The 24140-nt window shown below is 51.0% G+C and overlaps 1 protein-coding gene across 2 annotated transcripts in view; it reads right to left on the bottom strand.

Moving 5' to 3' along the window:
• The window catches only part of LOC116950944 (protein patched homolog 1), a 69336-nt gene extending 54722 nt beyond the window's left edge, over nt 1-14614 (bottom strand). Inside the window, exons 1-2 of one of the 2 annotated variants that reach the window (XM_032969579.2) lie at nt 13945-14614; nt 5698-5890 (exon numbers count right to left, since the gene is read on the bottom strand). In XM_032969579.2, the coding sequence (XP_032825470.1) occupies nt 5698-5890; nt 13945-14157 (406 nt within the window). In that variant the 5' untranslated portion in view covers nt 14158-14614. The remainder of the gene's footprint in view (nt 1-5697; nt 5891-13944) is intronic. The other variant, XM_032970371.2, reaches the window with a different exon arrangement.
• Between the last annotated feature and the right edge of the window lie 9526 nt (nt 14615-24140).

Genomic DNA, 24140 nt, shown 5'->3' with positions numbered 1-24140 from the left:
GCTCCCAGCCAACGGTGAGCGGGGGCACGCCACATTTCTGACTTCCAGGATTTATCTCTGACCTCCTGGCTCTTGTCCTGAAGGTGCTCGGCGCAATTTCCAGCGAAAGGTCGCGAATTGAATCGCAATATTTGGTTATGAGGATTGTTCTTTCATTCACCGGTGGGCGAGCCGAAACAATCACAAATGGTGGCGCAATCACCGCTCGTACGCCGTGGGACAATTTCATTTGTTTGGCTATGTTGGGTGGTGGAGGGATTTTTTTACCGATCCGTTTGTCCTAATTCGATTCATGTGGCGAACGCAGCGGCCTTTAGTTGCTGAAGGGGTCATGGAGACCTATTACATACCGAACACAAAGACAAAGATCCCCTGTGTAGCCTACGTAGACGGTTTGGGTAAGTGCTGTTAGCGAGCACCTATTAAGGTTGGCATTTGGCATGAAAGGGTGGTGTGGCCAAAGCCATATCCGGCTACCATTGTATCCTCAATGCATCAGGCACTCATTTAAGGCCGAGTTGACCTAAGGCAGGCCCAGCACCGGTTCAGATAATTAATCATCACTGATGTTGGCCGTGAGCACAAATCGAACTCGCCGGGTTCTGAGCACAATGCGCTAACCACTGCGCCACCGCTCCCCTCAACATTACTACACACATACGCATACCTGAAGTGCTCACATACACGTGTTGTGTATAGGGTGGATGGAAAGTTCCTTTGCCCATTCATCATTTTGTGTCCACAGCAGCTTTCAAGACAGGGGTGTATGAACTTTCCGTCCACCCTACACCGAGTCTCCTAAGCGGGCCCAAATAGAGCCATTACAGTACACGTCTAGTTATTACAATGAGGGCTTATATGTCGATAGACTTGTTCCTGCTAAATGAACGTGGAATTTGCACCCGTGAGAATGGCTGTGTCACGTAGCCCACATGCCCAGCCAACGCATGCCCAAACAGATTCTGTTTGGCCGGACTGAGGGTGCTAAAAGGGCAATGCACGGTCTGGAGAAGAGATGGGCCGATGTGTTGTGGGAGGATGTGGAGTGGATTGGACTCGCCGCTGACTGCTACCAGCGGTGTCAAGATCGGCCTCTGTGGAGAAGGCTGTTAGGGATATTACTGGGAAGTCGGAGGCAGTCACGCTCCAGCAACAGCGGTGGGTGGAGGAGCGACGCTCACAACAACGAGGGGAGCGTCAGGCGGCTAAAATGCAGCAAGTTGGTAAAGTGGGGAGCGCGGTTGGTACATCGGCCTGTCAACACAGTCAGTCAACCCATGGCACTCGGGGTCTGTCCGGTGACCTGCCAGCGGGCCTTCCGACACTTCACGTGGCCTCCAAAGTGCACCTAGCATGGCACAAGCGCCGTGGTGATGCGCCACCGCTACTTATTGATGAACGGCGACTGCCGTTGTTGTTGTGTCTCTATGTGCGTGTCTCTGTGTGTGTGTCTCTTCTCTATGTGTGTGTGTCTCTGTGTGTGTCTCTTCTCTATGTGCGTGTGTCTGTGTGTGTGTCTCTATGTACGTGTCTCTGTGTGTGTCTCTTCTCTATGTGCGTGTGTCTGTGTGTCTCTTCTCTATGTGTGTGTCTGTCTATGTGTGTGTCTCTATGTACGTGTCTCTGTGTACGTGTCTCTGTGTGTGTGTCTCTTCTCTATGTGTGTGTCTGTGTGTGTGTGTCTCTGTGTGTGTCTCTTCTCTATGTGTGTGTCTCTATGTGTGTCTCTGTGTGTGTGTCTGTGTGTGTGTCTGTGTGTGTCTCTGTGTGTGTGTCTCCATGTGCCTCTTCTCTGTGTGTCTCTGTGTGTGTCTCTTCTCTATGTGTGTGTCTCTGTGTGTGTGTGTCTCTGTGTGTGTGTGTCTCTGTGTGTCTCTTCTCTATGGGTCTCTGTGTGTGTGTCTCTTCTCTATGTGTGTGTCTCTATGTGTGTGTCTGTGTGTGTGTGTGTCTCTTCTCTATGTGCGTGTCTCTGTGTGTGTCTCTGTGTGTGTGTCTATGTGCGTGTCTCTGTGTGTGTGTGTCTCCATGTGCCTCTTCTCTATGTGTGTCTCTGTGTGTGTCTCTTCTCTATGTGTGTGTCTCTGTGTGTGTGTCTCTGTGTGTGTGTCTTCTCTATGTGTGTGTCTCTATGTGTGTGTCTTCTCTGTGTGTGTGTCTTCTCTATGTGGGTCTCGTCGTGTGTGTCTCTATGTGACCGGCTCCAGTTTAACAGCAGATGTCTCACTCCGAATCAGTCGAGCGGCAATATCTTTTCATCGGTTGCGTAACGCTGTGTGGAAGCTACCTGGTCTGTCGCTCCGCACTAAGCTTCAGGTCTTCTCGGCCACGGTCATTCCCTCCCTTCTGGACGCTTGCGAAACGTGGCCTGCCTACGATCCATCCTGGGTTTGACCAGACTGGATTGTGTGAGGAGCTCACAAATCCTTGAAAGATCTGGGCAAGGTCCAATCGGTGAGCTCCTCCAGCGGGCAAGGCTGCGATGGCTGGGTCATGTAGCCCGCATGCCCAGCCACCGCATGCCGAAACAGCTTTTGTTCGGCCGGATCGAGGGGGCAAAGCGGGCACGGCACGGGCTAGAGAAGAGATGGAGTGATGTGGTACAGGAGGACGTGGAGCTGAGTGGACTTGCCGATGACTGGTACCAGCGGTGTCAAGATCGGCCTCTGTGGAGGAGGCTCATAAAGGCCGCTACTGGGCAGTTGGAGGTAGTCGCCCTCCAACAACAACGGAGGGCGGAGGAGCGACGCTCACAACAACGAGCGGAGCGCCGGGTGGCTAAAGCACAGCAGGTTGGCACAGTAGGGGGCACAGGTGGTGCATCAGCCAGTCATCTCAGTCAGTCGACCCATGGCACCTGGGTCTGCCCCGTGACCTCCTGCCAGCGGGCGTTCGACACACCACGTGGCCTCAGGGTGCACATAGCCTGGCACAAGCGTCGTGGTGACGTCACCGCCACTTAGTGGCGAATGGCGGTTGTTGTTGTTGTTGTCTCTGTGTGTGTGTCTCTGCATGTGTGTCTCTTCTCTATGTGTGTGTCTCTGTGTGTGTGTCTCTGTGTGTGTGTGTCTCTTCTCTATGTGTGTGTCTCTATGTGTGTCTGTGTGTGTGTCTGTGTGTGTGTGTGTCTCTATGTGGGTGTCTGTGTGTGTGTGTGTCTCTGTGTGTGTGTCTCTTCTCTATGTGTGTCTCTGTGTGTGTGTGTCTCTGTGTGTGTGTCTCTGTGTGTGTGTCTCTTATCTATGTGTGTCTGTGTGTGTGTGTCTCTTCTCTATGTGTGTGTCTCTGTGTGTGTGTCTGTGTGTGTGTCTCTGTGTGTGTGTCTGTGTGTGTGTGTCTCTGTGTGTGTCTCTGTGTGTGTCTCTGTGTGTGTATCTCTATGTGGGTGTCTGTGTGTGTGTGTGTCTCTGTGTGTGTGTTGGCTTCCACCCCAGCCGTGCTGCCGGGGATGGGCGCTGGGATAATGGGGCAGCTGGGGGAGGGGAGAGCACAGGGAGAGAGAGGAAGGGGGAGGTGGGGGGAGAGAGAGGAAGGGGGAGGTGGGGGGAGAGAGAGGAAGGGGGAGGTGGGGGGGGAGGTGGGGGGAGAGAGTGGTGGTGGGGGGGAGCGGGGATGGAACTCGGCCACCACCGGTCAGACCACACAGCGCGCACAGGGGGCAAAATGGCGGCAGCTTTGGCTGCTGTCTCCTCTCTCCTCCCCCTCACCCCACTCCTCTCTACCCCTCACCCCACTCCTCTCTACCCCACTCCTCTCTACCCCTCACCCCACTCCTCTCTACCCCTCACCCCACTCCTCTCTACCCCTCACCCCACTCCTCTCTACCCCTCACCCCACTCCTCTCTACTCCTCACCCCACTCCTCTCTACCCCTCACCCCACTCCTCTCTCCACCCCCTCACCCCACTCCTCTCTACCCCTCACCCCACTCCTCTCTACCCCTCACACCACTCCTCTCTACCTTCTCCCCCCCTCACCCCACTCCTCTCTACCCCACTCCTCTCTACCCCTCACCCCACTCCTCTCTACCCCTCACACCACTCCTCTCTACCCCTCACCCCACTCCTCTCTACCCCTCACCCCACTCCTCTCTACCCTTCACCCCACTCCTCTCTACCCCTCACCCCACTCCTCTCTACCCCTCACCCCACTCCTCTCTACCCCGCACACCACTCCTCTCTACCCCTCACCCCTCACCCCACTCCTCTCTACCCCTCACCCCACTCCTCTCTACCCCTCACCCCACTCCTCTCTCCCACACCCCTCACCCCACTCCTCTCTACCCCTCACCCCACTCCTCTCTCTCCTCACCCCACTCCTCTCTACCTTCTCTCTCCCTCACCCAACTCCTCTCTCTCCTCACCCCACTTCTCTCTCACCCCTCACCCAACTCCTCTCTCTCCTCACCCCACTCCTCTCTACCTTCTCTCTCCCTCACCCCTCTCTCTCCATCACCTCTCCGTCACCCCGCACTACTTTCCCTCACTCCTCTCTCTCTCCCTCACTCCTCTCTCCTGTCTCTCCTCTCGCTTACTACTTCTCACTCCTCTCCTTCACCCCCCTCCGGCCTCCACTCGCTCTCAGTTCACACACTCCTCTCCCCTCACCACCTTCTCATCACTCTCCACTCCTCACTCCACTCTCCCTCATCGACCCCCCCCCCCAGTGCTCTCAATGCCTCTATCTACCCTGTACCCCCCTGACATCCCCTACTCCCCTGATGTCTTCCTCTCTCCCGTACTCTCCTACCTCGCTCCTCTATCCCATACTCTCCCATACACTCGTGTACTCTCCGGTATTCTCTCCCATCCTCTCTCCTACTCTCCCGTAACCTCGTCCTCTCACCCCTTCTCCCCCACTCTACTGTCCCATCTCCCATACTCTGTTCTGCTCTCCCCTGCACCGTCCCTTCTCTTGGCCGATAAACATCCCCGCTCCCCGTCCCTCGCGGGGGTCACGCCCTGCGAGCCCACTTGGAATCCTGCAGAAACGACGGTGACTTGACCAAATTCAAACTCGGAGGACAGAGGTGGACCGTTACATCGCAAGGAAATCATTGGGCCTCGTGGAGAATATAAATGTAAATAAACTGACGATTCACCTCCTTCCCATATCTGACTTCCACCTAACATTTTATTTAAATCCACATATCCCATCAGCCACACGGCATTCCTTCTGGGAGCGATTTTAACCGAAATGCTCACCACAAGCGAAGCTCAGGAACGGTTTCGTGACATTCAGTGTCTCATCAGTAGGATGATCATGAGAGGTGACCGACAGCTTGGAGAGGCCTTCATCCAGCAGTGGATGGACCATGGTTGATGAAGATATATTTGGGTTCACGTCATACCACGCCCATGCCGGGCCACGTTTGTCTGCACAGTTGGGTTGTCAAAATTATCATCATTGCCATCCTTGAACTCGGGTGGCCGAGTTTGCAGCACGGTGTGATAACCACTGCACCACCGCTCCCCACAAACACAACAGTCACCATTCACCACTAAGTGGCGATGATGTCATCACGGCGCTTGTGCCAGGCTAGATGCACTGCGAGGCCACGTGAAGTATTACCGGCTGGCTGCTAGGTCACGGAACAGACCCAGATTCCGTGAGAAGATTGGCAGATGCACCGCATGCGCCGCACGCACCACGCTAACCGCACGTACCACACTGCAAGCACCGCCCGCACCGCACGCACCTTCAACCCAGAGCTCCTCGATGTCAGTCTCGACGGAGGCCACGCGGAGGCCCACGGCGAAGGCCCCGAAGACGAGGAGGCCCAGGAAGAGGACCTTGCCGCAGTGTGCGTGGATCCGGCAGCCGAGCTCGAACAGCACGGCCTGCAGGCGTGCACGCAGCCACAGCGGCGCGTGCCGCCCAGTCGCCCGGCCCTGCCACCGCACCAAGAAAAGAAATCACGCTCGTGTACGGACCTCGCGACGCGTTCACCCGGTATCCTCTCACTTCACTTCAGCCGTGGATTCCATAGGGTCCAGATCCCCACCACGCCCCCTACTCCTGCCCGCTTCCCACCTTGAGACCCCGAAGATTGAAATTGTATTGCTATTTACTGGAGAAAAAAACCTTGAATGTTTTATTATTGCCATGAATGTGGGGCCCTCGTTAGTGCGTGGTGTAAGGAAATAAATGCACAACACCCTGCGCAGTTCAGAAAGCCACATTAATTGGTGGTATCGCGAGATGACATCACGCATAATTACGTGTTCATAATCATGATGATCACCATCATTGCGATGACGATCTCAATTGTTATAAGCAGCTTTATTATCATAATAATTATCAACAAGGACACCTCCTCCTCGATAATCATCAACACACACCATCAGAATCGTCATAAACATCCCCATTAAAAAAAACATCATCATGTCACAGCCTGGTTTCTTGTTGCTAGATACTACGTACGGAATAAATCGAGTGGAATAAATTTCAGCAGATAAAGTGACAAAGTGATTTTCTGCTCAAATGAGCATTGAGGCATTAGTGCTCACCTCCCGTTTACATCCCTGCAGAGCCAGTGATGGGAATTCCTCATTCTTATGGTGGGGGCGAGACTAGGCAGAAAATAAATCTCAGCGCATCTTCCTTACAAAGTCCATACCTACTTTATCGCCCTCCGAGGGATGATGGGCCGAGTCACCCCCCATAACCAGGAGTTGAACCCGTGACCTTCCGAGTGGATCATGGTGGGTGGAAAGTGGTGGGTGGGTGGCTCGTGGTGGGTGGATTGTGGTAAGTGGGTGGATCGTGGTGGATGGATTGCGGTGTATGGATTACGGTGGGTAGATTGTGGTGGGTGGATGGATTGCGGTGGATGGATCGCGGTAGGTGGATCGTGATGGATGGAGCACGGTGGATGAATCACAGTGGGTGGATCGCGGTGGATGGATTGTGGTGGGTGGATTGTGGCAGCTTTATTTGTGCAGGGTGCTTAAGTGCTGGGCGGGCATGGGGTTACTCTCGGTCATTTGGGCGTCCTGCGTGAGATCTCACGATGATGGTGAAGCCACAATTTGAAACTCTGGAGCCCAAGAATTGTATTTTTGCACACAAAAAAAACACAACACACACGGACACAGACACACGGGCACACACAAGAAACACAAATAGGATTGAACAAAGGGACGACTAAAAAATGTACCCCAGAAAAGGGAATTAAATAAATAAACAGAAAACAAAAACTGGCAGCGGAGAAGAAAAAGAGCTGGTGGGGTTTTTTTTCCACCCGTAAAATAGAGCCTTGTTTTTAGGGCCAAACAAATGGGACAATGGGCCCAGTGGTTTTAGTGTGAAATGAGAAAGGGGGCCAGGGGCTGTGGGGACAAAGAGAGGAGCCCCACTCACCCCCTTAGCTCCCTGCCACCCCCTTAGCCCCCTGCAAGCCCCCTCACAATATTCTCTCAATTCACACAGGGACCCCCTAACATACAGAAACCCCAAATGCCTGGGCATGTTAGAATGCCTAATTCTACATCGACACACTCTTACACACACATGCGCACACACTCACTGACACACTCACTCACTGACACACACACACAACTCTCTCACACTCTCGCTCACACACGGTGGCGACGCCACGGCCCAGAGGCAGCGCGCTCGCCACCTGTGGCAGAGAGGTTCGCGGATTCGTTGCTACTATTAGCCGTAAGAATACGAAGCGCCATCCGCTTCACTCGCAGTGGACGTTAAAGAGTCCCGTGACGACGTTCGCACGAAGCGGCCGTGGTGTGCCGGCGTCACGGGACAAATTTGCCAGATTTAGAAAAATTGCCCGAAAATTACTCAATTGGGATTTGCGCATCCAGCTCATCAAGCCCACGACTGCGGGCAGGACCCACCAGGGAAAGAGTCCTGACACTCAGGCTTTCCTGGGATACACGCAGAATAAATACTACTACAAGAGTAACACATTATGCTTCATCATTACCATCATCACTAACATTTGCATACAAATTATCATCAGTAGCAGCATTGATATTATCATCAGCAGCACCTGCGATCAGCACGATTGGCTACGTACGGTACAAAATAAGTTATACGTACATATAGATACATCACATCATAATAAACAAAATCATGATCAACATCACCATCATCAGCTGCACCATCAACAGCATCAGCAACAACATTATCAGCAGCATCTCCAGCAACATTACCAACCCCATGTTGCAAGCGTGTGGAAGCACGTGTGTGTCAGAGCTGAGTGCGGGACTAATAGGTGCTCGCTAACAGCACTCGTCCATACAAGGCAACAGGGTATACTGTGAGTGAGCATAAGCGATGTGTGTGTGTGTTCGTGTGAATATTGGTAAAGATATGTGGGAGTGTCTCCCCTACGTGTGAGTGTATGGATGTATGTTTACGTGAGTGTATTATGCACGTGAGTAAATGTATGAATGAACGTGTGTGGGTGTGAGTTGTGGGAGTATGAATGGATATCTGTGTGTGAGTGTATCTATGCACGTGTGTGTGAGTGTATCTATGCACGTGTGTGTGAGTATCTCTGCACGTGTGTGTGAGTTTATCTATGCACGTGTGTGAGTGTATCTCTGCACGTGTGTGTGAGTGTATCTATGCACGTGTGTGTGAGTGTATCTCTGCACGTGTGTGTGAGTATCTCTGCACGTGTGTGCGTGCATCTATGCACGTGTGTGTGAGTGTATCTCTGCACGTGTGTGTGAGTGTATCTCTGCACGTGTGTGAGTGTATCTATGCACGTGTGTGTGAGTATCTCTGCACGTGTGTGTGTGAGTGTATCTATGCACGTCTGTGTGAGTGTATCTCTGCACGTGTGTGTGAGTGTATCTCTGCACGTGTGTGTGAGTGTATCTCTGCACGTGTGTGTGTGTATCTCTGCGCGTGTGTGTGAGTGTATCTCTGCACGTGTGTGCGAGTATCTCTGCACGTGTGTGTGAGTGTATCTCTGCACGTGTGAGTATCTCTGCACGTGTATCTCTGCACGTGTGTGTGAGTGTATCTATGCACGTGTGAGTATCTCTGCACGTGTGTGTGTGAGTATCTCTGCACGTGTGTGTGAGTATCTCTGCACGTGTGTGTGAGTGTATCTCTGCACGTGTGAGTATCTCTGCACGTGTGAGTATCTCTGCACGTGTGTGTGAGTGTATCTCTGCACGTGTGAGTATCTCTGCACGTGTGAGTATCTCTGCACGTGTGAGTATCTCTGCACGTGTGTGTGAGTATCTCTGCACGTGTGTGAGTATCTCTGCACGTGTGTGTGAGTGTATCTATGCACGTGTGTGAGTATATATGCACGTGTGAGTTTATCTATGCACGTGTGTGTGAGTGTATCTCTGCATGTGTGTGTGAGTGTATCTATGCACGTGTGTGTATCTCTGCACATGTGTGCGTGTATCTATGCACGTGTGTGTGAGAGTATCTCTGCACGTGTGTGAGTGTATCTCTGCACGTGTGTGTGAGTGTATCTATGCACGTGTGTGTGAGTGTATCTATGCACGTGTGTGAGTATCTGCACGTGTGTGTGAGTGTATCTCTGCACGTGAGTATCTCTGCACGTGTGAGTGTATCTATGCACGTGTGTGTGAGTGTATCTCTGCACGTGTGTGTGAGTGTATCTCTGCACGTGTGTGTGAGTGTATCTCTGCACGTGTGTGTGAGTGTATCTATGCACGTGTGTGTGAATGTATCTCTGCACGTGAGTATCTCTGCACGTGTGAGTGTATCTATGCACGTGTGTGTGAGTGTATCTCTGCACGTGTGTGTGTGTGTATCTCTGCACGTGTGTGTGAGTGTATCTCTGCACGTGTGTGAGTGTATCTATCCACGTGTGTGAGTGTATCTCTGCACGTGTGAGTATCTCTGCACGTGTGTGTGAGTGTATCTATGCACGTGTGTGTGAGTGTATCTCTGCACGTGTGTGCAAGTGTATCTTTGCACGTGTGCGTGAGTGTATCTCTGCACGTGTGAGTATCTCTGCACGTGTGAGTGTATCTATGCACGTGTGTGTGAGTGTATCTATGAACGTGTGTGAATGTGTATACTGTGTGTGTGAGTGTATCTCTGCACGTGTGTGTGAGTGTATCTCTGCACGTGTGTGTGTGTGTATACTGTGTGTGTGTATATATACTGTGTGTGTGAACTGTGTGTGTGTATACTGTGTGTATACTGTGTTGTGTGTGTATACTGTGTGTGAACTGTGTGTGTATACTGTGTGTGAACTGTGTGTGTGTGAACTGTGTGTGTATATACTGTGTTGTGTGTGTATACTGTGTGTATACTGTGTGTGTATACTGTGTTGTGTGTGAACTGTGTATATGTATACTGTGTATATACTATGTGTATACACACACAGTTCACACAACACAGTATACACACACCACAGTATACACACAGTATACACACCACAGCATACACACAGTATACATACACAGTATACACACAGTATACACACACACCACAGTATACACACAGTATACACACACACAACACAGTATACACACAGTATACACACACAACACAGTATACACACAGTATACACACACAACACAGTATACACACACAACACATTATACACACACACAACACAGTATATACACACCCACAGTATATACACACACAGTTCACACACCTAAGACCTACACCATTGTGTACATACGTGACACACACACTCTACTTGACACAACACACACTGGCACCCCTACACATACTGTACTCGTCTCAAACCATAACACTGCGATAAACACAACACGCTTCTCTATGCAACTCCCTACACATACGACACCAACCAACACAACATTGCAGACACTACAGAACACAACACTGACACAATGCACACGCTGTGCTGATCCACACACAATATTACACACATTATGCATGCAACACAACGCACGGGACACACACGAAGACGACACATACACACAATTACACGCACTGTACAACTTTACATTCCATACACTGCATAAGCAGCACAGTACAGTGCACATAATTACCATCAACACAGTGCACACAATAACACATGCTGTACACACACACAAACTAACAACAGCATATACAATACACACACATGCTGTACACACACAAACTAACACACAGCATATACAATACACACACACATGCTGTACACACACAAACTAACACACAGCATATACAATACACACACACATGCTGTACACACACACAAACTAACACACAGCATATACAATACACACACACATGCTGTACACACACAAACTAACACACAGCATATACAATACACACACACATGATGTACACACACACACAAACTAACACACAGCATATACAATACACACATCACATGATGTACACACAAACTAACACACAGAAAATACAATACACACACAAACTAACACACAGCATATACAATACACACATCACATGATGTACACACAAACTAACACACAGCATATACAATACACACACACATGCTGTACACACACACACAAACTAACACACAGCATATACAATACACACACACATGCTGTACACACACAAACTAACACACAGCATATACAATACACACACACATGATGTACAAACACAAACTACCACACAGCATATACAAAACAAAGACAAAAAGATCCCCCATATAGCCTTAACAGACTGTAGGGGCAAGTGCTGTTAGCGAGCACCTATGAAGGCCGGAACGGTACTCGAGGGGGTGGGTGGCCAGCACCACGCCCGACCGCCTTTGTCTCCCTAGTGGCAATGTTTACACACCGCACCAGGTACTCATTTGAGGCTGAGTCGACCTAGGGGAGGCCCGGGACCGGTTCAGATAATCGTCACTGGTGTTGGCCGTGAGCGGGATATATACAATACACACACACACATGCTGTACACACACAAACTAACACACATCATATACAATACACACACACATGCTCTACACACACACAAACTAACACACATATACAATACACACACACATGCTGTACACACACAAACTAACACACAGCATATACAATACACACACACATGCTGTACACACACACAAACTAACACACAGCATATACAATACACACACACATCCTGTACACACACACAAACTAACACACAGCATATACAATACACACACACATCCTGTACACACACACACTAACACAGCATATACAATATACACACACACATGATGTACACACACACACTAACACAGCATATACAATACACACACATGATGTACACACACACACTAACACAGCAAATACAATACACACACATGCTGTACACACACACACACAAACTAACACACAGCATATACAATACACACATCACATCCTGTACACACATGTACAATATACACAGCACAAGATGTACACACACACACACTTAACACACAGCACATACTGTACGCGTGCAAAGTACTACACAGGACAGTGCGTATACAGTACACACTAACAACACGCACTGTGCCTCTGTGTGTTTGTCCTGTGTGGGTTGATGTGCGCGTTTAACTGTGCGTCTGTGTTGGTGTTTTTATCTCCGTGCCATGTGTGTTTACCCGTGCCATGTGTGTTTACCCGTGCGTGGTTATGTTTGTGTGTGTGTGGTTATGTCTGTGTGTGTGTGTGGTTATGTTTGTGTGTGTGTGGTTATGTCTGTGTGTGTGGTTGTGTTTGTGTGTGCGTGGTTATGTCTGTGTGTGTGTGGTTATGTCTGTGTGTGTGTGTGGTTGTCTGTGTGTGTGTGGTTGTCTGTGTGTGTGTGGTTATGTCTGTGTGTGTGTGGTTATGTCTGTGTGTGGTTGTCTGTGTGTGTGTGTGGTTATGTCTGTGTGTGTGTGGTTATGTCTGTGTGTGTGGTTATGTCTGTGTGTGTGGTTATATCTGTGTGTGTGGTTATGTCTGTGTGTGTGTGGTTATGTCTGTGTGTGTGTGGTTATGTCTGTGTGTGTGTGGTTATGTCTGTGTGTGTGGTTATGTCTGTGTGTGTGTGTGGTTATGTCTGTGTGTGTGTGGTTATGTTTGTGTGTGCGTGGTTATGTCTGTGTGTGTGTGGTTATGTTTGTGTGTGCGTGGTTATGTTTGTGTGTGTGGTTATGTCTGTGTGTGTGTGGTTATGTCTGTGTGTGTGTGGTTATGTCTGTGTGTGTGTGGTTATGTTTGTGTGTGCGTGGTTATGTCTGTGTGTGTGTGGTTATGTTTGTGTGTGCGTGGTTATGTCTGTGTGCGTGGTTATGTCTGTGTGTGCGTGGTTATGTCTGTGTGTGTGGTTATGTCTGTGTGTGTGTGGTTGTCTGTGTGTGTGTGGTTATGTTTGTGTGTGCGTGATTATGTTTGTGTGTGTGGTTATGTCTGTGTGTGGTTATGTCTGTGTGTGTGTGGTTATGTTTGTGTGTGCGTGGTTATGTCTGTGTGTGTGTGGTTATGTTTGTGTGTGCGTGGTTATGTCTGTGTGTGCGTGGTTATGTCTGTGTGTGTGGTTATGTCTGTGTGTGGTTATGTCTGTGTGTGTGTGGTTATGTCTGTGTGTGTGTGGTTATGTCTGTGTGTGTGTGTGGTTATGTCTGTGTGTGTGTGGTTATGTCTGTGTGTGTGTGGTTGTCTGTGTGTGTGTGGTTATGTCTGTGCGTGTGTGGTTATGTCTGTGTGTGTTCTGTACGCGCTCCAGCATGCGTCCATGTCCCAGTCCGTCTGTCTCTCCGCGTTGCCCGGTCTCTACGTCCACCCCTCTAGGGTCTGTGCGCGTTCAACTCATCCGCACGTCCATCAGTCGGTTCATCTGCAAGTCGATTGGTCCCCATCTGTGTGCGTTCACACGACCCCGTGTCCATCTCTCTCCATCGAGCCTGTCCACGTCTGTCCGTCCACCCACACGTCCATCTACTGATGCTGAGTGTCCAAGCTGTCCAACCACGTGTGCGTCTCTGTGTGTGTGAATGTCCATCTCCCAGCTAACCACCACCACCACCACCGTCACGCGTTACTACCTTGGCTATCTGCTCGAGCGCGAACTCGGCATCACAGTAGCTGGGGCGTTCCAGAAGATCCCGGTCCCTGATCCTCTGATCCCGGTCCCTGATCCTCTGGTCCCGGTCTCTGATCCTCCGATTCCGATCCTGATCCCGATCCGGTATTGGTCGAGACCCAACCCGATCTCTCATCCCATCACATCCCGCACCCAGCCGCGCCTCCACGGACATGCTTCCCCGACTCGTGGTTACACTCCGCCTCCTCCTCCTGCTGCTGATGCTGCTGCTGATGATGATCACGGTGTCCTCCTCCACCTCCCCGTGCTGTTGATGAGATTGAAGATCTCCTAGCTGTCCCCGCCAGCCGCCATGCCACCATTTCGGCCAGTCAATATTCGCTTTGGCTGAAAGTGTTGGCTTCACAACTCCTCCTAACCCATTGTATAGCGCCCTCCTAGCCCTCCCTCATCCTCCATCCTCGAATGCTGAGTCCTCCTTCTGCTCGCCCGTCCCAGATCCTCTCTGTCTCCACGCGTGCGTGCGTGCGTGGTGCGTGGTGTGTGTCCCCTCGTGTCCGCACACGGTCTATTGAGGCTCGGCCCAAGTTATGTGTGGGGGATTTCTTTTTGCCTGCGAGATTTTTTTTTCTTCCCCCAACGCAAGTTTCACCAATAATACCCAACCACACACCCCACTCACACACCCACCCACCCACCTACTCAACCCTCCATCCCACCCATCTACCCAACCCTGCATCCCACACATCCATCCTGAAATCTACACACACGCCCACCGCTCGCTACCCACCACACACACACTCGCCTCTCTTTCCCCACCCACCCACGGATTCGCAAATCCAATCGCACATCCACAAACAACCACACACACACTCTTCCACTCGCTCAGATACTCACAAACGCGCCCATGGACACATCCATCCCACGTACTCACTCGCTCAAGCACTCACCAAAATCACTCACCAAAATCACTCACCCAACCACAAATGCATCCACGCACTCACTCACTCAAACACTCACCCAGCGACTCACCCTGCCGCTCATCCATCCACGCACGCACTCACTCACTCAAACACTCACCCAACCACAAATCCATCCACGCACTCACTCACTCAAACACTCACCCAACCACAAATCCATCCACGCACTCACTCAAACACTCACCCTGCCGCTCATCCATCCACGCACTCACTCACTCAATCACTCACCCAACTACAAATCCATCCATGCACTCACTCACTCAAACGCTCACCAAACCACAAATCCATCCACGCACTCACTCAAACACTCACCCTGCCGCTCATCCATCCACGCACTCACTCAAACACTCACCCAACCACAAATCCATCCACGCACTCACTCAAACACTCACCCTGCCGCTCATCCATCCACGCACTCACTCAATCACTCACCCAACCACAAATCCATCCACGCACTCACTCAAACACTCACCCTGCCGCTCATCCATTCACGCACTCACTCAAGCACTCACCCAGCCGCTCATCCATTCACGCACTCACTCAACCACTCACCCAGCCACTCGCCCTGCTGTTCATCCATCCACTCACTCACTCAAACACTCACCCAACCACAAATCCATCCACGCACTCACTCACTCGCCCAGCCACTCACCCTGCAACTCATCCATCTACGCACTCACTCACCCAACCACAAATCCATCCACGCACGCACTCACTTAATCACTCACCCAACCACAAATCCATCCACGCACTCAGTCAAACACCCTGCCGCTCATCCATCCACGCACTCACTCATTCAAATACTCACCCAGCCACTCACCCTGCCGCTCATCCATCCACGCACTCACTCACTCAAACACTCACCCAGCCACTCACCCTGCCGCTCATCCATCTACGCATTCACTCAAACACTCACCCAGCCACTCACCCTGCCGCTCATCTATCTACGCACTCACTCACCCAGCCACTCACCCTGCCGCTCATCCATGCACGCACTCACTCACTCACTCAACCAGCCACTCACCCTGCCGCTCATCCATCCACGCACTCACTCACTCAAACACTCACCCAGCCACTCACCCTGCCGCTCATCCATCCACTCACTCACTCACTCAAACACTCACCCAGCCACTCACCCTGCCGTTCATCCATCCACGCACTCACTCACTTATCCACTCACTCAAAAATGAAATCACGCACCCAACCACCCATGCAAGCAATATATGGAATAAGGTTAGGGAGAAATGATGGAGGAAAGGGATGGAGGGAGGGATAGATGGATAGGAAGAAGGGACGATGATGAATGGGAGAGAGGGAGGGGAGGCGGATAGGGATGGAGGGAGTGACGATGCAGGGGAGTGATGGAGGGGGGTACAAAGGGGATGAGGGAGTGAGGGAGGGATGAAAGGATGATGAATGGGAGAGAGTGAGGGAGTCGTGGAGAGGAAGGAGGGAGGGAGGGAGGAGGGGGGGTGACTGACGGGAGGGAGGAGTGAGGATGGCTGCTGGACGGGAGATCGAGTGGTCGAGCGGTGATTCCTTTTTATAAAGTGCGACCCTTACTTTCGGCCCGTTCCGCTGGTGAAGGGGGGGGGGGGTGAAGGAAGGTAGAGGGGGGGGGGGCTCCGTGCTCTGCTCCCATTGGCTGAGACAGGGGTTGGGGGTTCGGGGTCTCAATGGGAGGGGGGCGGTGCAAACGAAGTGTGTGGGGGGGGGTGCAGAGAGAGTGAGTGGGGAGCGGTGGCGCAGCGGTTAGCGCGATGCGCTACGAACCCGGCGACCCAAGTTTGATTACCCGCTCACGGCCAACATCAGTGGCGATTGATGATGTCTGAATCGGTCACTGGCCTCCCCTAGGTCTACTCGGCCTTGACATGTGTACCTCGTGTGGTGCGTAACACATTGTGGAGACAAAGGCGGCTGGGAGTGGTGCTGTCACCACTCACCCCTCGTGTGACGCGCCGGCATTCTTTGCCCAAACAGTCTGTGTGGGCTACACGGGGGATCTTTGCCTTTATGTAGGAGTGTGTAAGTCGATGTTGTGAGTGTTTGTGTGTGTTGCCCTGTGTGTAGATGTCTTTGTGCTGAGAATCTGTATGTCCGTGATTGTATGTGTGGGAGAGAGGAGGAGGATGAATACACAGACATGTCTCTGTGAGTGAGTCCGTGAGTGTGTGTACTGTGAGTATGTGAGTCTCTGTGTGTACTGTGAGTGAGTATGTGAGTGTCTCTGTGAGTGAGTCCGTGAGTGTCTGTGTGTACTGTGAGTGAGTATGTGAGTGTCTGTGTGTACTGTGAGTTCGTGAGTGTATATGTGTACTGTGAGTATGTGAGTGTCTGTGTGTACTGTGAGTATGTGAGTCTCTGTGTGTACTGTGAGTGAGTATGTGAGTGTCTGTGTGTACTGTGAGTGAGTATGTGAGTCTCTGTGTGTACTGTGAGTATGTGAGTGTCTCTGTGAGTCCGTGAGTGTCTGTGTACTGTGAGTATGTGAATGTCTGTGTGTACTGTGAGTGAGTATGTGAGTCGCTGTGTGTACTGTGAGTGAGTATGTGAGTCTCTGTGTGTACTGTGAGTGAGTATGTGAGTGTCTCTGTGAGTGAGTCCGTGAGTGTCTGTGTGTACTGTGAGTGAGTATGTGAGTCTCTGTGTGTACTGTGAGTCCGTGAGTGTCTGTGTGGTACTGTGAGTGAGTATGTGAGTCTCTGTGTGTACAGTGAGTATCTTAGTCTCTGTGTGTACTGTATGTGAGTGTCTGTGTATACTGTGAGTGAGTCTCTGTGTGTACTGTGAGTGAGTATGTGAGTGTCTGTGTGTACTGTGAGTATATAAGTCTCTGTGTGTACTGTGAGTATGTGAGTGTCTGTGTGTACTGTGAGTATGTGAGTGTCTGTGTGTACTGTGAGTATGTGAGTGTCTGTGTGTACTGTGAGTATGTAAGTCTCTGTGTGTACTGTGAGTGAGTATGTGAGTCTCTGTGTGTACTGTGAGTCCGTGAGTGTCTGTGTGTAGTGTGATTGAGTATGTGAGTCTCTGTGTGTACTGTGAGTGAGTATGTGAGTCTCTGTGTGTACTGTGAGTGAGTCTGTGAGTGTCTGTGTGGTACTGTGAGTATGTGAGTGTCTGTGTGTACTGTGAGTCCGTGAGTGTCTGTGTGGTACTGTGAGTATGTGAGTCTCTGTGTGTACAGTGAGTGAGTATCTTAGTCTCTGTGTGTACTGTATGTGAGTGTCTGTGTATACCGTGAGTGAGTCTCTGTGTGTACTGTGAGTGAGTATGTGAGTGTCTGTGTGTACTGCGAGTATATAAGTCTCTGTGTGTACTGTGAGTATGTGAGTGTCTGTGTGTACTGTGAATGAATATGTGAGTGTCTGTCCGTCTGCTACAGCAGAGGTGTAGGGAATTCCAGCAAGACCTACATCTCTGCTTTATTGACATGGTCAAGGCCTATGATACCATCATTAGGCCTGGGCTCTGGGTTGTTATTCGTACTTTTGGAGTCCCTGACCCTCTGCTCACGATCATTAAGGATCTTCATCATGGTGAGCGGGCCTGGGTAAAACTACGTGGCCGGGAGTCAGAGCCATTCCCTGTACACCTTGGGGTGCGACAGGGATGTCCTCTGGCTCCCACATTATTTAACATCTATTTTAACCACGTAGTCCATTTTGTACAGATATAATGGGAGGCTGATCGATGCCCTGGTGCGGTAAAGGGATGGCTCCCTATTGCTCAACCATGTTATGTATGCCGATGATTTGGTAATAGCTGCTCATTCAGAGGGGGAGTTGGAGACGCTGCTGCTGAGACTGGAGCGTGCCACTAAGAGATGGGGCCTTACCATCAGTCCCACCAAAACTAAGCACCTGCCTGGGTATTTTGTACCATCGGACACTCCACCCCCACAACTCCCAATCGGTGATTGGGCAGTTGTGGAGAGAGTGGAGAGTTTCCCATACCTGGGCAGTGTGCTTATAACAGGCTCCAGTTTAACAGCAGAGGTCTCACTCTGAATCAGTCGAGCGGCAATATATTTTCATCGGTTGCCTAACGCTGTCTGGAAGCTACCTGGTCTGTCGCTCCGCACTAAGCTTCAGGTCTTCTCGGCCACGGTCATTCCCTCCCTTCTCTACGCTTGCGAAACGTGGACCCCCTTAATGGAACATCTTCGCCGGTTAGAAACATTTAGGCTAGCCTGCCTACGATCCATCCTGTGGTTCTTTGTAAGCCATCTGGCTACCATGAGAGATTCGTTCATGAGGCTATCCACATATACAAGCACAGAGACAATTTCAACCGAGAAGATGGATTCTGGCTTAGCAATCATTGGAAAGATTTGATTAACCATTTCAGGTCTTAATTGATTGTTCACGCTTACAGTGGCTTTCAGACAGCATACATTACATTTTTCGTCTTCCCCCTCCTCTTTTCAGAACATAGATGGACTAGTCCTTCTAAATAAACTGCCAAATCGCTGCGCGTGGCGCTGGCGGTTTTTTAAAATAAATAAATAGACAAATACACCGTTTAAAAATAAATAAACTTATGCAAACCGACACACCTGATGACGACCGTTTGTGTTATGGTCGAAACGTCGTGAGAATTTTTATTGTTTTATTTATTTTATTATTTTATTGTTTCCCTTCAACGTGACTTTACCGAAAGAACTAAGAATAAGCTGGATTGTGTGAGGAGCTCACAAATCCTTGAAAGATCTGGGCAAGGTCCCATCGGTGAGCTCCTCCGGCAGGCAAAGCTGCGTTGGCTGGGTCATGTAGCCCGCATGCCCAGCCACCGCATGCCGAAACAGCTTTTGTTCGGCCGGATCGAGGGGGCTAAACGGGCGCGGCACGGGCTATAGAAGAGATGGAGTGATGTGGTACAGGAAGACGTGGAGCTGAGTGGACTTGCCGATGACTGGTACCAGCGGTGTCAAGATTGGCCTCTGTGGAGGAGGCTCGTGAAGGACGCTACTGGGCACTTGGAGGCAGTCGCCCTCCAACAACAACGGAGGGCGGAGGACCGACGCTCACAACAACGAGCGGAGCGCCGGGTGACTAGGGCACAGCAGGTTGGCACAGTAGGGGGCACAGGTGGTGCATCAGTCAGTCATCTCAGTCAGACGTTACTTTAGCAAAGAGACAGAGACTGTGTCTCTGTGTGTGTCTCTGTGTGAGTCTGCCAGAGACAGAGACTGTGTGTCTCTGTGTGTGTGTCTCTGTGTGAGTCTGCCAGAGACAGAGACTGTGTGTCTCTGTGTGTGTCTGTGTGTGAGTCTGCGAGAGACAGAGACTGTGTCTCTGTGTGTGTCTGTGTGTGAGTCTGCGAGAGACAGAGACTGTGTGTCTCTGTGTGTGTCTCTGTGTAAGTCTGCGAGAGACAGAGACTGTGTGTCTTTGTGTCTCTGTGTGAGTCTGCGAGAGACAGAGACTGTGTGTCTCTGACTGTGTGTCTCTGTGTGTGTCTCTGTGTGAGTCTGAGAGAGACCGAGACTGTGTCTCTGTGTGTGTCTCTGTGTGAGTCTGCGAGAGACAGAGACTGTGTGTCTCTGTGTGTGTCTGTGTGTGAGCCTGCGAGAGACAGAGACTGTGTGTCTCTGTGTGTGTCTGTGTGTGAGTCTGCGAGAGACAGAGACTGTGTGTCTCTGTGTGTGTCTCTGTGTAAGTCTGCGAGAGACAGAGACTGTGTGTCTTTGTGTCTCTGTGTGAGTCTGCGAGAGACAGAGACTGTGTGTCTCTGACTGTGTGTCTCTGTGTGTGTCTCTGTGTGAGTCTGCGAGAGACAGAGACTGTGTGTCTCTGTGTGCGTCTCTGTGTGAGTCTGCGAGAGACAGAGACTGTGTGTCTCTGTGTGTGTCTCTGTGTGAGTCTGCCAGAGACAGAGACTGTGTCTCTGTGTGTGTCTCTGTGTGAGTCTGCGAGAGACAGAGACTGTGTGTCTCTGTGTGTGTCTCTGTGTGAGTCTGCCAGAGACAGAGACTGTGTGTCTCTGTGTGTGTCCGTGTGTGAGTCTGCGAGAGACAGAGACTGTGTGTCTCTGTGTGTGTCTGTGTGTGAGTCTGCGAGAGACAGAGACTGTGTGTCTCTGTGTGTGTCTGTGTGTGAGTCTGCGAGAGACAGAGACTGTGTGTCTCTGTGTGTGTCTCTGTGTGAGTCTGCGAGAGACAGAGACTGTGTGTCTCTGACTGTGTGTCTCTGTGTGTGTCTCTGTGTGTGTCTCTGTGTGAGTCTGAGAGAGACAGAGACTGTGTCTCTGTGTGTCTCTGTGTGAGTCTGCGAGAGACAGAGACTGTGTGTCTGTGTGTGTGTCTCTGTGTGAGTCTGCGAGACAGAGACTGTGTGTCTCTGACTGTGTGTCTCTGTGTGTGTCTCTGACTGTGTGTCTGTGTGTGAGTCTGCGAGCGACAGAGACTGTGTGTCTCTGTGTGAGTCTGTGTGTGAGTCTGCGAGAGAGGATTGCTGGATGCTGAGGACGTTACTCAGCAGAATCACAGATGCCTCGTGGAGTTCCGACCACCCAAGTCGCGTTCGGCGTAGATTCAAACCGGCTTGAGTGTTCACGGGTGGGAGTGTGACCACTGTGTGTGTGTCACTGTGTGTGTGTCACTGTGTGTGTGTCATTGTGTGTGTGTCATTGTGTGTGTGTCACTGTGTGTGTGTGACCACTGTGTGTGTGTCACTGTGTGTGTGTCACTGTGTGTGTGTGTGACCAGTGTGTGTGTGTCACTGTGTGTGTGTGATCAGTGTGTGTGTCACTGTGTGTGTGTGATCAGTGTGTGTGTGTCACTGTGTGTGTGTCATTGTGTGTGTGTCACTGTGTGTGTGTGTGACCAGTGTGTGTGTGTGTGTCACTGTGTGTGTGTGATCAGTGTGTGTGTCACTGTGTGTGTGTCACTGTGTGTGTGTGTCACTGTGTGTGTGTTTGACCAGTGTGTGTGTGTCACTGTGTGTGTGTGTCACTGTGTGTGTGTGTGTCACTGTGTGTGTGACCAATGTGTGTGTGTGTGACCAGTGTGTGTGTGTGTGAGACCAGTGTGTGTGTCACTGTGTGTGTGTGTGTCACTGTGTGTGTGTGACTATGTGTGTGTGTGTGTGACCAGTGTGTGTGACCAGTGTGTGTGACCAGTGTGTGTGACCAGTGTGTGTGTGTGACCAGTGTGTGTGTGTGTGACCAGTGTGTGTGTGTGACCAGTGTGTGTGAGACCAGTGTGTGTGTGTGAGACCAGTGTGGGTGTGACCAGTGTGTATGTGACCAGTGTGTGTGTGTGACCAGTGTGTGTGTGTGAGACCAGTGTGTGTGTGTGACCAGTGTGTGTGTGAGACCAGTGTGTGTGTGTGACCAGTGTGTGTGTGACCAGTGTGTGTGTGAGACCAGTGTGTGTGTGAGACCAGTGTGTGTGTGTGTGACCAGTGTGTGTGTGACCAGTGTGTGTGTGTGTCACCAGTGTGTGTGTGTGAGACCAGTGTGTGTGTAAACAGTGTGTGTGTGTGACCAGTGTGTGTGTGTGACCAGTGTGTGTGTGTGTGACCAGTGTGTGTGAGACCAGTGTGTGTGTCAGACCAATGTGTGTGTGTGTGAGACCAGTGTGTGTGTGTGAGACCAGTGTGTGTGTGAGACCAGTGTGTGTGTGTGACCAGTGTGTGTGTGTGACCAGTGTGTGTGTGTGTGTGACCAGTGTGTGTGAGACCAGTGTGTGTGTGTGACCAGTGTGTGTGTGTGACCAATGTGTGTGTGTGAGACCAGTGTGTGTGTGTGTGTGACCAGTGTGTGTGACCAGTGTGTGTGTGTGTGAAACCAGTGTGTGTGTGTGAGATCAGTGTGTGTGTGTGAGACCAGTGTGTGTGTGAGACCAGTGTGTGTGTGTGAAACCAGTGTGTGTGTGAGACCAGTGTGTGTGTGTGTGTGACCAGTGTGTGTGACCAGTGTGTGTGTGCGTGTAAGACCAGTGTGTGTGTGACCAGTGTGTGTGTGAGACCAGTGTGTGTATGTGTGAAACCAGTGTGTGTGTGTGAGATCAGTGTGTGTGTGTGAGACCAGTGTGTGTGTGAGACCAGTGTGTGTTTGTGTGAAACCAGTGTGTGTGTGAGACCAGTGTGTGTGTGTTTGTGACCAGTGTGTGTGTGAGACCAGTGTGTGTGTGAGACCAGTGTGTGTGTGTGTGTGAGACCAGTGTGTGTGTGAGACCAGTGCGGTGTGTGTGTGTGAGACCAGTGTGTGTGTGACCAGTGTGTGTGTGTGTGAGACCAGTGTGTGTGTGTGAGACCTGTGTGTGTGTGAAACCAGTGTGTGTGTGAGACCAGTGTGTGTGAGAGACCAGTGTGTGTGTGTGACCAGTGTGTGTGTGACCAGTGTGTACGTGTGTGTGTGACCAGTGTTTGTGTGTGTGTGTGACCAGTGTGTGTGTGAGCAGTGTGTGTGTGTGAGACCAGTGTGTGTGTGCGAGACCAGGGTGTGTGTGTGACCAGTGTGTGTGTGACCAGTGTCTGTGTGTGTGACCAATGTGTGTGTGTGAGACCAGTGTGTGTGTGTGTGTGAGACCAGTGTGTGTGAGACCAGTGTGTGTGTGTGACCAGTGTGTGTGTGTGACCAGTGTGTGTGTGAGACCAGTGTGTGTATGTGTGAAACCAGTGTGTGTGTGTGAGACCAGTGTGTGTGTGAGACCAGTGTGTGTGTGTGAAACCAGTGTGTGTGTGAGACCAGTGTGTGTGTGTGTTTGTGACCAGTGTGTGTGTGAGACCAGTGTGTGTGTGAGACCAGTGTGTGTGTGTGTGTGAGACCAGTGTGTGTGTGAGACCAGTGCGGTGTGTGTGTGTGAGACCAGTGTGTGTGTGAGACCAGTGTGTGTGTGACCAGTGTGTGTGTGTGTGAGACCAGTGTGTGTGTGTGAGACCTGTGTGTGTGTGAAACCAGTGTGTGTGTGAGACCAGTGTGTGTGAGAGACCAGTGTGTGTGTGTGTGACCAGTGTGTGTGTGACCAGTGTGTACGTGTGTGTGTGACCAGTGTTTGTGTGTGTGTGTGACCAGTGTGTGTGTGAGCAGTGTGTGTGTGTGTGACCAGTGTGTGTGTGCGAGACCAGGGTGTGTGTGACCAGTGTGTGTGTGACCAGTGTCTGTGTGTGTGACCAATGTGTGTGTGTGAGACCAGTGTGTGTGTGTGTGAGACCAGTGTGTGTGTGAGACCAGTGTGTGTGTGTGACCAGTGTGTGTGTGTGACCAG

This window comes from Petromyzon marinus, chromosome 1, assembly GCF_048934315.1.
Source record: "Petromyzon marinus isolate PM22_M1 ecotype Great Lakes invasive population chromosome 1, UKy_Petmar_22M1.pri1.0, whole genome shotgun sequence".
Taxonomy (NCBI): domain Eukaryota; kingdom Metazoa; phylum Chordata; class Hyperoartia; order Petromyzontiformes; family Petromyzontidae; genus Petromyzon; species Petromyzon marinus.
This window is presented reverse-complemented; position numbering and strand designations above follow the sequence as displayed.